The sequence below is a fragment of the Ochotona princeps genome, chromosome 20, assembly GCF_030435755.1.
Source record: "Ochotona princeps isolate mOchPri1 chromosome 20, mOchPri1.hap1, whole genome shotgun sequence".
NCBI lineage: Eukaryota > Metazoa > Chordata > Mammalia > Lagomorpha > Ochotonidae > Ochotona > Ochotona princeps.
Genome location: NC_080851.1, coordinates 31,987,546 through 32,004,632, shown reverse-complemented (window position 1 = coordinate 32,004,632; position 17,087 = coordinate 31,987,546). Strand labels below are relative to the sequence as shown.

General features: G+C 44.1%; 1 protein-coding gene across 2 annotated transcripts in view; it reads left to right on the top strand.

Annotated features, from left to right (window-relative positions):
- The first annotated feature begins 832 nt into the window (after nt 1-832).
- ITGB8 (integrin subunit beta 8) overlaps nt 833-17,087 on the top strand; it is an 82,708-nt gene continuing 66,453 nt past the window's right edge. For both annotated transcript variants that reach the window (XM_004582456.3, XM_058678097.1), the window contains exon 1: nt 833-987. In XM_004582456.3, the coding sequence (XP_004582513.2) occupies nt 861-987 (127 nt within the window). In that variant the 5' untranslated portion in view covers nt 833-860. The remainder of the gene's footprint in view (nt 988-17,087) is intronic.

Here is a 17,087-nt window from a genome sequence, read left to right as displayed (position 1 = left end):
CCCGCCCCCACTCCCTGCACTCTGCCTGGCAGAACTTCCCCGCCTGCGCTCCCGGCCGTGCGCTTCACTCGCGGCCAGGCAGGGAGCGGCGATGGCTCGAGCGGTGCCTGCGGGCGTCGGCAAGCGCTGCTAGGGCGCTCCAGGAGCCGCCGCCGCCGCCGCCTCCCCAGCAACTAGCTCCCCGAGCTTCCTCCCTGGCCCTCCGGGACGCCGCTGCCTCGTCGCTGCCCAGGCTAAATTGCCGCGAAGCCCCGGAGCCGTGGCCTTGCTTGCCCACCTGTGGAAGGGGGAGCTGGCGCCGATGGATGCGCCCTGGGCTTTCGCCCCCTCGGGCCTCACAGGCGTCCCCTCCCACTAATGCAACATCACCCAGCGAATGTACTTTAGGGTGGTTTCCCCCCACCCACCCCACCCCCCTCAGCTTCGGGCTTTGTTTGGGTTTGATTGTGTTTGGCTCTTCGCTAAGCTGATTTATGCAGCACAAGCCCTGTCCGCCGGAGAGGAACAAAAGCGCTTTTCTTTGTCCAGGAGCGGGCTGCAGAGCCTGGGCTCGCGTCGGCGCCGCGGGCCAGCAGCAGCGGTCACAGCGGGCGCTTCTCGCCAACACCGCGGGGCCGGCCGCGCCGAGCTGGGAGGGCCCCGGGGGCCCTGGGATGCCGAGGGGCGCCCCGACCCGGGTACCTGCACCGCCTGCCGCGAGCGGCGCGGAGCGCCGGCCCGGCCTGCTGGAGGCGTCCTAGCCGGTCCCCGCCGTTGAGCCGCGAGGTGTGCGCCCGGGGAGGCGTGAGCGTGCGTCTCTTCCCCCGCGCCAAGAGCTACAGCCAGGAGGCGGCGGGGCGCGGGGCGGGCCGCTGTGCATTATGTACGGCTCGGCACTGGGTCTCTTTCCCGCCGCACTCGTCTGCCTGCGAAGCCGCCGGCCAGGTCCTGCCTCCTTCCTCAGGGCAGTCTGCGTGTTTTCCCTGCTTCTTGGATTGGGCCGAAGTGGTAAGTCGTGTTTCTCGTCGTCTTCTCTTCGGGGCTGGCGCCGGGAGCGGGCTGCCTCGGCCGGAGCCTGACCCGGCAGGTAACGGGCATATGTCAGCCCCGCAGCTGCCCGGTGACCGGGAGCAGGGCCTGCCAGGGGTAGGGAGTGCGGCCAGGTCCCCGTTCCGCAGGCGGCATCCGGGAGCGGAGGCCAGGTGTCCAGCGCTTCCGCCCCGCAGGGACAGCGGTCGCAAACGTGCGCGAGGAGGCGCGACGCGTTTTTGCGCCCCCAGGTGTGGGGGCAGCGGGAATGGTACTGGGATAGGTGCGCTTACAGAAGTCAGTTTAAGGCCCCGTGGGCACAGAACGTGCTGCCATCCTTCAGTCCTCTCTCTTGCACTTGACCCGAACGGTGCATACCTGACTGAGTTGGTACCGAGAATGACTCGGTCCATTTCAACAGAGAACTTTCTTTGCTCGTGGAGCCTAGTTTGAATGGGGCGAATGCATGAAAGCAATACCCGTTCCCCTTTACCTTCAGAACAGAAAGAACGTGACTCACCCAGCTGCTAGATCCCTCCGTGAACTCAGTCTCTAATGCCAGAACTGACAGCCCTCACTAAGTTGAGGCTGGTTGCCCAGGGCGGGCTACCTGGATTTGGAGATGTTATCACTTTCTAGACCTGGTTTTCTTTTATTGCAGAATGGGAATGCTAATATCCCTGCCTTAAGCCACAAAGTAGAGCAATTTAGGAATAAGGTGTTTGGGGGACATGTGTGTAGCAGAAAGCAAACATAAGTTAGTCACATTGGCTTGTTAGCAAATCCATAAACAACACATAGCCACCCGTTTACATGCTTTCCGAGTAGATTTGCCATGCAGGCAAAATGCTTATTTTTAGCAGTGTAGTGACTTTTGAAGAAAACATTCACCTTTTTCTCTGTTGGGTCACCGAGCCTTTATGTTCTATTGGAACCTCTTCTGCGTCAAGAACCGTTCAGTGGACACGTGTGGTTGTCCCGTAGAAAGAGTGTCCCCAGCTTCTGCTTGCGGCTACTTAGAACAGTCAGATCAGGACTTACAAATAAAGGTGTGCAGTACAAACATCCGAGTAGCTTCTTTTAGTTACTGCCTATGGAGCTACCTGATGTTTGTGTCAGTGATCTGTAAGGAAGACCATTATCCTGTGGCTGCTTTTTTGGCTCACATATTGATTTCAAAATAAGTGAAACTTAAGGCCAGGGAAACACATTCATGATCAACTGTCTCTTAAAAGGAACGTGCGCGTGTTTCAGCAGATTTTTCCACTCTATAATTCCATCCTGTGGCCATGTGCAATGAAGTTCTTCTCTAGATTTGGCCAGCACACACACTAGTGAAATAGCCAAAACTTGTGTCCACAGAGTGTCTTTTGTTCCCGGTAGTTCTCTTTCTGTCTAGAATGTGCTAATAATGGTTAAGTAAATAAATAAGTCACTGTGCTTGCAAAGACGAGTTAAGGTCTTGTGTGATTGCCGTATCGTTCCCTGTAGAGACCAGAATAAACATGATGAATGGGAAAACAGGATGAATGGATCTTCTTGCACCTGCAGACCTAGAATGGAAGGCTTCTTTGAAATCAGAACACAGCATCCTTTTCCCAGTCTATGTCCATGTACAAAGGTTTGTGATATGTAGCGATTTGCATGGTAGTTAAAAACATGCCAAAAATTTAAATTATAGCCAGTACAACTCAGAAAATTAGAGATCAGCGTAAACTGTTGTACTTTGGTGATAGAGCTACAAGTCTGAAATTGTAGGTCTTCACAGTGCAAATTAGATGCTTCAAGCAGAATAGAAATTTAGGTATCGGTTACAAAGGAAATCTTGTTCCCATGCTCAGTAGTTTACACCAAGAAAATGTTGAGGGCATTAAAGCCACACAAAAGAGGCCATAAGCTGCATGAGAACAATGTCACTTTGGGTTTAAGTTTTCAAGTAGAATTTATAGGGCTTCAACACATGGTGTAGATTTACTGATGGACGTATAGTGAACAGAGAGGTATTCTTTGTAAAGCACAAATATCTCCGAGAGAGAAGAAAATTAGCGTTTCATTTTCCTGGTGGAAATTATCAGCAGAGAAACAAGAACATTGTAAACTGGTTAATGAGTAATAGAAATAAATACAGAGGGAAGACTAAATTGTGGCAAATCTGTCGCTGTGACTTTTGCTTATTTCAAAGGATTCAGCAAGAACATTTGTTGCTTCAAGTTTTATGTAACTGTATGCCTGGCAAGTTTCACAAACCACCGTTTCTTTTTCAAACGTGGCAAATGTTATTGTCCACGCCAACCTCACCTTCTGTTTATTCAAGGCCCTCGACTGTGCATTCCTGCAACCAGGAATCAACTCGATTAGCATGCCTCAGTGACTGCAGTGTTCTCACAACATATTTCATGTGTAAATGTTCTCAGGATTATTGATGTTTACTGAAAGTGGTCAGATATTTAAAAAAGCTAAGGCTTCATTCAAACAGCCTGTCTTCCACATTACTTGCATAATAAGCACCCAAATTAATTGTGTCATAAAGCCATGGAAACAACTGCTGATCTTCTATGCTTGCTGTGTATATGAAAGTGAAGTAGCTGGTATGGTTTGAAAAGTAACAGAAAACTTCTATGTACCACCCCAAATAGCCCCTTCTCTTGTCACCAATATCTGAAATTTACCACTTAAAGAAATTTGGGGGAACAAGCATATTATTGATGCTGTTTCTTTTAATATTTAATATTATGTCATGGCAAATTCCAGTCATATACAGAAGCAGAGAAAATGATATATCCATCACCTGGCTTCATTAATCATTACATCAAAGCCAAATTCCTTCATCTCTGCTTCCACTCCCACCCAGGTCATCATTTCCCCCAACTAAATTATTTTGGAGTGAGCCTCTCCTATTACTTTATCCCAAAATATCTTTAATAAATCAAAGTACCCCTGGAGCAGAAAAACATTGTCACTAATTCCCAGAGCATGAATTTTGGAATCCAAGAGTCTTTCAAGGGAAGACTTGCAGAAGAGAAGGAGGCAAGAAAAGACAGTCATTTCTTTAGCCATTTGCTGCTCAGTGGACCTGTTCTGGTTCCATCAAAAATCTTGTATGTTTAAAAGCGTCTCTAACAGCTGTTTTGATATCCATGCCTATGAAGAACTAAAGCAAAAAAAGAGGATAAATTCCCCAGACACATATTAATTACTCTATCCTAATGGAATCTCAACAGGTGTACCTGGGAAGGCTTTAAGGACTACCACTTATCTTTGTTACCAGTTGTTCTCCTCTGCTAAATCATTTGAAGTAGTGTCCATATATGCTGCAGTACTGGTAGCTCTCCTGGCTTTCACTCTCCTTTTGTTCTAAGTTCTTGAAAGAGTTTCCCGCCCAAAGTAGGAAAGTCCTGGGACTCATTCGTTGGAATTTCTCTTTTCTGTTGATGATGAGTATTCAAGTGGGCTGATCCAGTCTTGGGTCTTAAATATCATTTCTAAGCTCACAGCTCCCAGATATATATCTTTAGTGCTCGATGCCAGAAGAGCACAGCAAACTGCCCAACCCAACAACTTAACTCTGGGCATAAACCAGTTCTGATTCAATCAAAACCCAACTCCTAATTTTCTCTCCCAAGATTGCTCCTTATCATCCCCATGTATGGCACGTCAGTGTCCCAGCACTTCAGGCTGACGTTTTGTGGGCATCTTTCCTTCTTTGCCCTCACATTTCAGGATCAGCTCACCACATCCTCCACAGCCACTTTGGTTCACACCACCAGCTTTGGCTCAGCCCTTCAAATGCCTCCCTCCTTCATAGTGCAGCTGGATGCAGCTTCTCAAAGTGTGCTCTAGAGGCTCTCACTCCTCTGCTCAGAACTGACCTTGGCCTTTTATCAGCTTTCAGTTGAAGGCAAAGTCCGTGGCATCCAAGACTCTACAAAGGCTACCTCTGTTGATGATTTGGTCTCATCTTTTTCCCTTCTTTCCCTCTCTCACTTTGTTCTGGCAGCCTTGGTCCTTGCTGAACTTCAGCCACAGTCCTGCCTACAACCTGCATCTTCTCTCCCTCTGTCAGGAACGCTGTTTCCTGGGATGGCGTGCTGACTCCTCTTTTGCTTCCTCCAAACATCTACTTCTGTGCTCCCAACAGCCCATATCCCTACCGAAAGCCAATTTCTTGAACTCTAGCATAAGTGTTAGAGGATACTGTTTTGATTAAAAAAAAAATTGTTGTTACCATATACAACCTGAATTTAGGTAGATACCCCGTTTCCTTAAGTTGTACCCCCTTCAAAGTACCTATGATCCCAAATCCTCAGTTCTTTAAATGACATCCTTTCTGCTAGTTTGACAAGTCTTGTATAAAAGCCATGTGATTTGTCATTTTCTTGAACGGTATTTTGCCAGACTGACACAAAGAAGTAGTCTTGTTACTATATAGACTCATTGAACAGCTGCACTCTTCACCCACTCTTACATTATATTCACTCATTCCCCCTTGGAACTCCAACCTCCAACCCCTGATGCAGCCAGATCTACACTGTGAAAGCAATTTTGCCAGCTGGAAGATCATGAGGTACTCTGCAATCCATACGTTGTCCAATTGCATATAAAATATATTCTGGAAGCTATATAGTGATTACAAAATAAAATAACCTGAAGGGAATAACAACTTTTTGCTAATTCATGTTGCGTTTTATGTTTAAAAGATTTATTTATTTGACTTGAAAAAATTATAGGGAGAGACAGAAGAGAGACAAAAAGAGATCTCCCATCTGCTGGTTTACCCAAAATGCCTACCTACCATAGCCAGAGATGGGCTGATCCAAAGCTGGGAGCCAGGAGCTCCAACATGAGTGTGGGGGCTCAAGGTTTTAGGCCATCTTCTGCTGCTTTCTCGGGGCATTAGAAGGGAACTGAATCCGAAGTGAGGCAGCCAGGACATGAATTGGCATCCATATGGGATGCTGGCACCTTGGGTGGAGTATTGACCTACTATGCCATCATGTTGGTCCCTGTTGTTAAATTGAATGAATAATAATAGGGTTTTAAAAGGTGACTTTATTGTTAATCTCTAAAACTGAAACTGTTCAAGTTGTGTTGTATAGTTACCAAAGAAGTGTGGGTTCTGTGTGCAATGAAAAGTGGAATGCTTCTGAAACTTCAGAAACATTTGGGTAGCTCTTGCTCTGTGCAGGGAACCAATTGAAATAATTTCCTGTCTCAAGTTGTTCTCTGTGATAACACTGTGTAAGAGGGAGAATTGTAACCCTTGCTTTAGAAATGAGGAAACTTAAGCTTAGAAATCAGTGATTTGCCCACTGTCTCCCAGCCCAGAAGAGATGGGATTTGAACTTTATTAAGCTACTTCATTTCTTCAAAGAATTCCTGGATGCAAAGCCTGCAGTGTGCCTGTCTCCTGATGGAAGAATTTGTTGCTCATGCCTTACCTGCTGATCATACTCTGAGTGCCCAAGGGAATCAAACCTTGCTGCTCACGTTGAGTAATGACAGACATAGGCCATGATCAGAGCATCCCTGTCCCTGTAGCTTCTAGGCACATGCAACTGAATTTAGCACCTCTTGCTAAGAAGGGTTTTCTGAGTGAGGTAGCGTGAGAAAACCTGTGGCTTCATGGGACTAACAAATTAAACTATGCCTCCACGCAGTACATTGAATTTCCAATGGACACAGATGTGCATGCTTTGCAGCTATGAGAGAGAGGGGGGCAAGCAGGAAAGAGCCTGACCCGCTACATATAAGTCAAAATGTTCAATTGCAAGTGCTCAAAGGGACAAGTTCATGGTAGAGTAAGACTTTTGATCATCATAGGGCTGGCTTCTTACCTGCTTATAGTCACTCAGGTATAGATCAAGATTCCATGTTATTTGGTAGATTCATATTATTTTTATCCCACACCTGTTTACTAGTGTAGGCATCCCTTCAGTTGCAGAATATTCTTAGTGATTCACTCTGTCTGCTGGTATTTGTCATTGACAACTTGGCATCTCCATATTTGCTAGACTAATGCTTCTGCTATTCTGCCTCCTTCAGCCACAGTCAGCTACTAGGACAGCAGACATTCTGTTGAAGCACTAAGAACTCAGCAAAGAACCAAACATGATCCCCGCTTCATGAGGCTTGCCTTTTAATTGAAGAGAGTACATCAATGTGTATGTGCACGTGTGTATTCATACAGATACACACACACACATAAAAATGCAGGTTAAAAGAAGAAAAAATGTGAAGTGATCAAATTGACCTGAGAAAGACTGTTATAATATAAATAATATTCAGAACAGACAATTTTAATAATGCACCTCTGAACTTTTTGAATTCTTTGCCTTCTGTAGCCACTTAACACATTTCATAAACTTTCCTGGAGTTCAGCATCTTCTAGAAAAGGAGAGAAAAATGATGTGTGGACATTTCCAAGCTGACAACAGTAATATCTGTTCCTCTTTGCTACTAAATAAAATTCCCATGTGGGAGTAGGTAGAAAAGTTATCCATCAGTGAAGGATGACAACAGAGTGAATAAACAGATGGCTAAAGGAAAATGGGGATTCCTAGCACGTGTCTGGACTTTGGGCTTTGGTCCATGAAGATTTCTTAAACTCACCCTCAATGGGACAAAGCCCAAGGAAACCTTCAGTGCTCCAAATCCATCTCTTCTGCCCACTCAGAAACGTCCCAGGGTGAAGGAGAAAAACGCTGGAGTTTCTGTCGTTTTCCTGTCTTGGCTGCCTTGCACGCTGCAGGTCTTGATCAACTCTTTGAGATAAATGGCTCCCTGAATGCCGGGAAGATAGCAGGAACAGTGTAAACTTGGGCAGCTAAGCAAACAAGCCCCCGTTAGCTCGAATCCTCCTGAGAATTTGAATTTAGGAAAGAGTTCTTTTTCCATGTGGATTACACCACAAAAGACACTTGAGTTTGCTTTCCAGTTCTTCTCCAAAAAAGGTGTCTCTAGACCTTTACAGCAAATCCTTGGCAAAGATCGAAGCTGAAATGCAGTCATATTTAGTGTTGTTTTTCTTAATTCACTTATTCTCATAATCTTATACTTATTTTTACTGTTGATAATTAAACACGAAAAGTAATTCTGACGCTTTACTCTAAGTGTCAATTTAAAAGTGGACTTTTATTTAGATTAAACAAACTAAGTTTCAGGCATTTTTAACAAAAAACAGTAAAAAAGGAAGTTTTGTCCTGTTTCATTTTTATATATGCAGCTGTCCTCCAAACAGCTTCAGCTTTGTGACAGCTCTGCTGAGTTTGGGAGTTAGAAGAAACAAAACATTAAAATTGGGGAGTATTTCCTGTAGATCAGAATCCTCCTGGACACACCTGAAAAATATGAAATGTTTGCTAACCTGGACTCATATCCTTTTCTGTTCATAACTCTCTCTGTGTTGTATTTTATAGAAAAGCAAACTAGTTAAGCAGATACTGGAAAACTTCCACGAGATCTCTTTCTTACAGGAGCCAGAATTGAGGCTGACTTGGGCTTGGCTTGTAGTCTGTCACTGTTACAGACTGCCTCTCAGGGACTACAGGGGCCCCACTGAAGGCAAGATGTCCATAGGATGTGTCCGAACACCCTCTGCCACCTCCTTTTACAGCATCTCCAGAAATCTATGCTCCAACAGTGCCAAGCTACTTGCAGGTCCCTTATTTCTATGAGCAATCCATGCCACTCCATGCCAAACCCAAGGTGAGGGCAGCTAGGAGCAAATGATGCAAGAGAAGGGAACAGAGCTTGGACATGCAGGCAGGTGTGTTTGTACAAGTAAAATAAACAGCAGCATCCTCGTGGTGCAGAATGAATTTCCAGGTGGTAGAAAATTGGAGCAGATAGCAAGCTGGAGGGGCTGTGCTTCCAAGCACTGCCAAGGTGCGAGCCAGAAACCTGAAGAGTTACAAATGGTAAATTCAGAACTAGTCTTCTAGGTCATTTCAAAAGTGTATTCATCAAGGAAGGTTAGAAGCTATTGTACTTAAAGGTTTGCTAGCTTGGTTAAATAATCTAGCTGTACCCACTGCCATTGGTATTCTTCAGGCCAGATTTGCATGCTTGTTGCAGTATTATTGAGGGGGAAGTAAAGTGAGGGCGAGCAACAACAAAAACATTAGAAATCCCTGTGTCAGGAAAACCATCTGATGTCAACTGCTTTTGCATTGCAGTCACTAAACCCCTCTATGAGCTCCATGTTGTACTCAGCTTACACTGAGGTCTACTCTTCTGCACCTACTCTCTTTGTCAAGAATTTTCATAAGGTTCATTCAAATGGACTCTTTATTTCCTTCCATTCATTTAAATCCCTTGTCACAGAAAAGAATACTGACACGAATGAGCGAAATTCCGTCAGATCAGTTAGCTGGCACAGACTTCATATTTAAATGAGTGGATATTTAGGAAAGTACTGTCACACTGCATTCAAGGAGCGAAAGGACAGTTTTTCCATTTTAAATCAAGCCCGAGGTGACTCTTTCCTCCTCTTTTCACAGTAAGAAAATTACTATAATTCAAGAAAATGTAACAAAAGTCAAAATACTGTCCTCCATGATTTTCTAACTTATTTCAAGTAATCTCACTTTTGAAAACAAGTGCTGAGATTAATTCTTGGTGAGAAACCACATTATACGCAAACATAACTATCTTTCCCGTTTTTTTTTTTTAAAGATCTCCAGCCAAAATAAAGACATAAGATTAATATCCTAATACTAAATTATAGTGATTTTTACTGGCTATTAAATTTGAGAGTTGCCATCTACTCACAGTATTATAAATTTGTATTTTAAAACAGATCTTAAAAGTGTCCTTCTGTGCTGACCTTATCTGTGAGTCAGCCATCACTGCTATAATGGTGTTAAAGAAATATTAAGTCTCTTCGCCAGGTTCTTTGATGCTGTTTTGTTTTGAACTGACAAATACCACCACACTTACCATTCCTGGTCAGTATCAGTGCAGTTGGATTGCTCTAGGGGACTGACAAAATAACAAACAAACAAAACCAGCCCCTTGCTAGTCTAGAGTAATAAACTAGAGTATCTCATGAGCACGAAGGTCAAAGTCCACGAGGGAGACCGAGACAGGCAGTAGGAAGGAGCTGATAAAAAAAAAAAAAATGTTGAGAGTCAAGAGGACAGGCGAGCAGATAGAATCCAGCTCTGAAAAGTCATGCCAAGTAGGTCATATTAGATATGTGAGCTGCACAATGTGTTTGGGCCAGGAATGTTTTGATGTTTTTCATGGTTTGGTGGGACTCAAATTTCCTCTAAAGAGAGAAAGGGTTATAATTTCAAGACAAGTTCATGATCAGTGTTAAGTACTGCAGTCCCCCATCGTCATACCAGGATCCGTCCCTTGGAATTGAACATCAAATATTTCCCCAGACTTAAGCTTTTCCCCTCTCCTAGTTTCACTGGGAGTCACAATTCTTAGTGTAATTTCATGGAAAATGTTGTAGGTTTCAAGTAGGGAAAGGAATCAGGCAGAAAACTTCATCTTTTTTTTTAAAGATTTATTTATTTTTTTTTACTGAAAAGTCAGATTTACAGAGAGAAGGAGAGATAGAGAGAAAGATTTTCCATCTATTGCTTCACTCCCCAAGTGGCCACAGTGACTGGAGCTGAGCTGATCTGAAGCCAGGAGCTTCCTCCGGGTCTCCCATGTGGGTCTTCCATGTGAGTCTCCTATGCAGGTGCAGGGTCTTAAAACTTTGGCCCATCCTTGACTGCTTTCCCAGGCCACAATCATGGAGCACGAAGGGAAGTAGAGAAGCTGAGATACAAACCGGGACCCCTATGGGATCCCAGCACGAGCAAGGCAAAGACCTAAGTCACCAGACTATTATGTCGAACTCTGAAAGCTACATCCTAATAAGATAAGGGATTATCCCTGAACTCTGAAGGAGTTTCAAAATATGCTGAGATGAGACTAAAAGAATTAAAAGGGAAAAAACATCAAAATTCTACAAGGGCTGTGCAAGTATTGCGTGTCATAGGGATGACAAAAGTGAGGAATGTCTTAATTGCCTGCTAGAGAAGGGCTAAAGAACCAGGCTGGCTCTGCCTGGTCATGTAAAGTATTTGTTGGGTAAAAGAAAGTTGTGGGGAGGCCAGGAATTGCCACAGAACTGACTGTTCCAGTTGGAAACAAAGAAGCCTTTGTAACTGAGTTGTATTGTTGGCACAAGACCTGCAGAGCTGATCTTCTTAGCAGAAGGCACACCTCCCGGGATATTGCTCCATGATCTTTGTGTGCATTTGTGTTGGATTTTGATGGGGAACTGAACATAAGTGGATCATCAGGTGCAAGAGATAATTCTGCACATTTGATAGATGAGGTTCACATTCTTAAAAAAAAAAATCATCCAGGAGGAAGTAATATAGAAAACAAACAAACAGTCAAGAAGGAAGTCAGTTTTACACATCCCAAATTTTGGTGACAATTGTACTTTCTGATGATCGCTTCCATGTGAACCCTATAATAGAGGTTGACCTGTATAATCACAGTGCCTGACATCTGGGATTGGGACTAGAAACATGAGTGCTAAGCCCGGTTAGGAGTGGTCCTCAGCTGGGGAGGGTGCAACATGGTGGTGATCTGGTGCAGCACGGGAAAGCCAAGGCCAGACAGTGCTCAGAGACGTCCAGTGGGGTTGTGGAGACATGCGAGACGAGGAGGCTGCAGAGCCTGTGTCTGCAGCTGACGGTCCCTCTGTGGGTGCAGGTGACGTTGACATCCACGTTGGACTGCTCCTCCACGATGACAGAGCTCACCGCCCTCGGAGGCTAAATTAGCTGACGTTAACACTTCTCGGGATACAAGTTAACTTACACGTACATGAAAGCCAAGCATCAGGGCCTTTGGGGTAAATTTTTCCTTACAGAGATGTGTTTGATTTTGAAACTAACAAAGACAAGGACCGCTGCTGACAGAACCCCTGGGCAGTGTGGAAATGTTGGATCAGTTAGAACTATTGCCACAGGCTCCACTGCTCCTCTTGATTCCCAGGATAAACTTTTTAAATCCTGCCCAGATGGTGTGGCATTCCACCCCCCACCCCGCTCTAGATATCCATCAATTCCTTTGGGTTTAATTTTTGTCAACAAAAATTCCCATGTGAGGATGTTCTTGGCCCTTTACACAAACTACTTGTGTCTAGCCCTGTGTTAATGAACACTGAATCCCAGAGTACACGGTCATCTCTTCTTCACGTTCTGCAAGTTGCCACCATGGCAGAAGACCTGCTGATCAGCCTCCTTGAGTCTCTTCACTGGGAGTGCTTATTGACACTCAGGTGTCTAAAGATCCTGGATCATCTCAAGAAATGTCCAGTTACCTTAGAAGTCCCTCTTTGCAGCGTAATGGCCCTTTTCTTTCTGTGTGCATTTCATTGAAGGAGTTTCGAATACCCTTAAGAATGCAAACTCACCTTTCTAGATCTTTGACAAGGCTACACATTAAGTGGCCCAGGATGGTTGCTTATCGAAATCCAGGTTATTGAATGCTTCCTAAATACACAGTGACCTTTTCCACTCAGAAGATCACAGGAGATTGTCATGAGTCCTGAAAATATTGTAGAGAATTACAGATTTTGAGAAGACTTCATCAATAACCTACATGTATATGATAGTGCATACTGGCTCCAAGGCCTTTTATTCATTTCTGAATTGTTGGTATGCAACAGAGTGTGATGGATATCTGAAAGCTTTAAGGTTGTCCAGGGGCCTCAGGGTTGGATGCACAGCTGTCCCTGGTGCATAAGAGCACGGGAACATGGAAACATGGAGTGAAATCACAGTGCTACAGAGGAGACTGGAAACATAAAGAGAGCTATGTCTGCTTGCTTGGTGGTCTGAGAAGTGGAGAGGCATCCTGTAGCAGCAGTCATGTGATGAGAGACTGGCTCCTAGGCGGCCCATACACATACTATCTGACTGTATATTGGTCAAGGCAGCTTGTCAATCTCCAGCGGAGAGAGTTGAAACAGACTGCCAAGTGTAAAATGACAGCAGAGATCTGAGGTCCCAGAGGAAGCCAAGTAGGAAAGAGAAAAGTTCAAGCATCCAGGAAGAGAGTGGGATTGTTGGACATCTGTGCAGTCTCAGGTCTCTGAATACCTTCTGTGTCACCCATTTTTATTGATCCAGCTAGTTAGGCTAACCTAGCCATACAGGGTGATCATAAACAGACAGCATGTATTGGGGGGCTAGACAGAATAGAGGTGCAATCATGTAATAAACTGGCCTGGGGAAATCCCTCAAGGAAATTTCCTCTGGTCTTTCTGTCTCCCTTTGAGGCAGTATACTCCGTATATAGGCTTACTCGGCTCTCTGTCTTGCCCTTTTATTTTAATAGCACACCTGTAAGGTATTTTGTTTTTTTCTTTTTTTGTTTAGCATTTTTTTTTTAAGATTTGTTTACTTCTGTTAGATAGATTTACAGAGAAAAAGAGAGTAGGGAGAAAGATCTTCATCTGCTGGTTCATTGCCCTAAATGGCTGCAACAGCCAGAGCTAAGCTGACCCAACGTCAGGAGCCAGGCGTTTCTTCCATGTCTCCCATATGAGTGCAAGGTCCGAAGGCTTTGCGCCATCCTCGACTGCTTTCCCAGGCCATACGCAGGGAGCTGGATGAAAGTGGAGCAGCCGGGACATGAATTGAACCAATTGAGCCCTCATGCCAGTTCAGGTTTTGCTACTACTCCAAACACTTCATGCAGGCAGGTATCCCATTGCTAAGACCATCACAATGCCAAGACGTAATAGCAGGTATGAAATAATTATCAAAAGCTGTGGCAATGAGTCAGTGCAACCTCAGAATCATTATAACCTCAAAATTCTGAAAGAAAAGTAATTTTCTGCTCTGTGTTCTTACATGATAATGCCCTTCTCCTTTTGATGTGAGCCCTCCAACCCCATTCTCTTTCTTTTAGTTAAGCATCTTTCAATAACTCTAATGAAGCTGCGCAGCAGTAGCTGAGATTAGGCTGTAGTAAGACTCTGGTTAGTCACGGAACTGATGAAAAGGGATGTTTCAATTAATTCCATTTCATGGTCAATCATAGGCGGGTCCTTCAAAAATTTCCTGGGGGAAAAATGATGTTAAAAGATGAATTTGGGGCCCAGCGCAATAGCCTAGCAGCTAAAGTCCCCACCTTGAACACACCAGGATCCCACATAGGTGCTGGTTCTAATCCTGGCAGCCTCACTTCCCATTCAGGTCTCTGCTTGTAGCCTGGGAAAGCAGTCGAGGATGGTTCAAAGCCTTGGGACCCTGCACCAGTGTGGGAGACCCGGAAGAGGCTCTGGGCCTCCTGACTTGGGATCAGCTCAGCTCTGGCCATTATGGTCACTTGGGGAGTAAATCTTCGGACGGAGGATCCTCTCTGTCCTCCTCTCTGTATTTCTGACTTTGCGATAAAAATTAAATAAATCTTTAAAAACAGGTGAATTTGACCTAGTGGTTGAGACAGTGGTTATAATACCAATATTACCCATCAGAATGCTTGGGTTCAGTTCTGGTTCAAGTAATTGTCTTGCCACTTACAAGGGAACTTCCTGACCCCAGCTGTTCCTGCTGCCAATCACAGGGGGCATTTGAAAAGTGAATCAGCTGTAAACAGATACCTCTCTCTCTCTCTCTCTCTTTCTCTCTCTCTCCAATAAATATATGAATACTTTTTTTAAACAAATGCACCTTTAAAAGAAAAATTTATGTTGGTGCAAAAAATATATCTAGGTATCTGCTCATGATATGCATTTTTGCATGAACGTTTTGCAGGCCTCTCCTATTTTGAGTCTTCCTTTGGAAAATCTTTTTAAAGGTTTTTACTTCCCTATCTTGTTGGGTTCATCATTGAAGCTTTCTTTAATATTTGCGAAGAGCATGCCCACAGGTGCCATTCTTATCAACACATCAGAAGGTATTTCTCAGGCATGCAGCCAGGGCACTTGGCCTTGGATGGGTTTCTGTGTGGGTAGAGGCAGCAAGAGGCCCTGTACACAGATGCCTGATGTGGGGAACACAGTGCAAGGGAGTGGTGGCACCTGAAGTGGGTGATTTAAGTGGGCTGATGTCAGGCTTTATGTTGACATCTCTTCCAGCTAACAATATAGGGATTAATTTTATTTCTGTCAGTTATCAAATATTAGAGTATGGAGCTTGGTTCATTGAAGATTGCAACTGCTTGGATTTTGCCATGCACGTGATTCACCTTTATAGGTGCAATTATCCACCTGAGGTTACTGTCTTTAAAGCCCTCAATCTTGTGGGGGGAATCCAGGTTACATGTGCGGTACCCTCGCAGTAAGCACACAGGATGCCTTTCATTGTGTCGTTCAGCTCTCAGTAAAATATGTTAAATATGAATGTGAAGACAGGAAGAACAAATGTGTGAGAGCTGACTTAATGAACGGATACTAAAGTGGCAAAAGTCAGAGCCAACCAACCTGTACGGAAACTCAGTGGCAGGCGTGTTGGGGGAACAGAAGGACTACAGGACATGTATAATATGGCAAAGCTTTCCACTGGGAGGTATCATGCTCAGATCCCCAACAGAAGAAAACAGAGTTGGGAGAAAATCATTGAGAGACGAATCCTGGGAGCATGTGGTCAATAGAAAGGAGACATCTGCCTGTCTACTCACTCAACATACTTGCCCTGACTTCTTACCATGTACCCAGCTTTTCTGTGAGACCTGGGGATGTGTCAGTGAACAAGGCAGACAATAAGCATCTCTCTTTATGCAGCGTGAATTCCAATGGAAGGAGAAGTTCCACAAAGAAAAAGAATGCATAGCACACTGGATAGTGCAATATGTTTAGCACCTTCCATAGAGAATGTGTATATATATATATATGTGTGTGTATATATATATATATACACATAAATATACATATATATGTGTGTGTGCATGTGTGTGTATGATGGAGTTAGAAATGCTAGGGGCAGGTGGTAAGTCATCCTTAATCCTAGGTAGGAAAATAACTATTAAGATAGCATCCTTCTCTTTGTTGCATCAATTTAACATGGGAGTGACACTTATACATTATAAAATGGTAAATTCAGTTGTTTTAACTATAATCGGACAAATGCTAATATTCCAACCATGACTATGTGATAATACTGCTCAATAAAAAAGAAAAAAAATGAGGAAAGAAAAAAAGTCCTTCTTCTTGGGAGTGATATATTTGTGGAGAGGAAAGGTTAAACAAAAAGCAAAATAGGATGCTAAGTAATTATCTAGAATGTTAGGAGGTAGTAAGTGAGGTGGAAATTAGAACAGGGATAGGTTGGTTCATCAAGAGAGGTAATGTGTGAATAAGGCTGTGAAGGCACTGCAGGAGAAAACCTCCTGTAGAGGTAGAGGAATGGTGGAGAAGATTGGAAATCACATGATATAGAAGGCATTTAACAGATAGGAGATTAAAATATGGAAGACAGCAGACTGCTGGTGTTAGGGGTCCAGGTGGTGAGGTGGAAAGTTGGGAGGCGGTGTTCACAGGGACAATTGCAGATTCTAAAGTCGTGACGATGGGGAGGTGTAGCTGAGACTGGATGGAGGCCTGCATACCTGTAACAGAGCAGAAAGAGCAGAGGCATCAAGGATGTGGGTCTAGTAACAGTGCATAGAATAATGATTGTAGCAGATTTTGTTTATAAGAGACTACAGGAAACTAGTTGCAATAAAGGGAAGAACTAATACCAAGGACTCCAACTAGGATGCAGCAGATGGGAATGGGGAGAGGGAGAACTGAGTGCTAAAGACTGTGAAGAAGAGTGAAGTCTTATAGCCTGACAGGTGGTTAGGAGCCTGGTAGGTGAAGGGATTCCGAATATACAATCATGTAATAGATAAATACAAGTCTTTCATGTCAGAAAAAGAATGTGATTTCTTAACCTGTAGAATGTGATTTCTTAACTTTGAAATTGCAGCAGTCCAATGTCCAGCAGACTTTGAAAATTCAAGTCCAGTGTATGGGTGAGACTTTGAAACTGAAGCTGCTAATTGATGGTTCACATGAAAATAGATGAGGCTTAACTGGTTCATTCCCAAAGCCATCCGACTTGGAGTGTGGA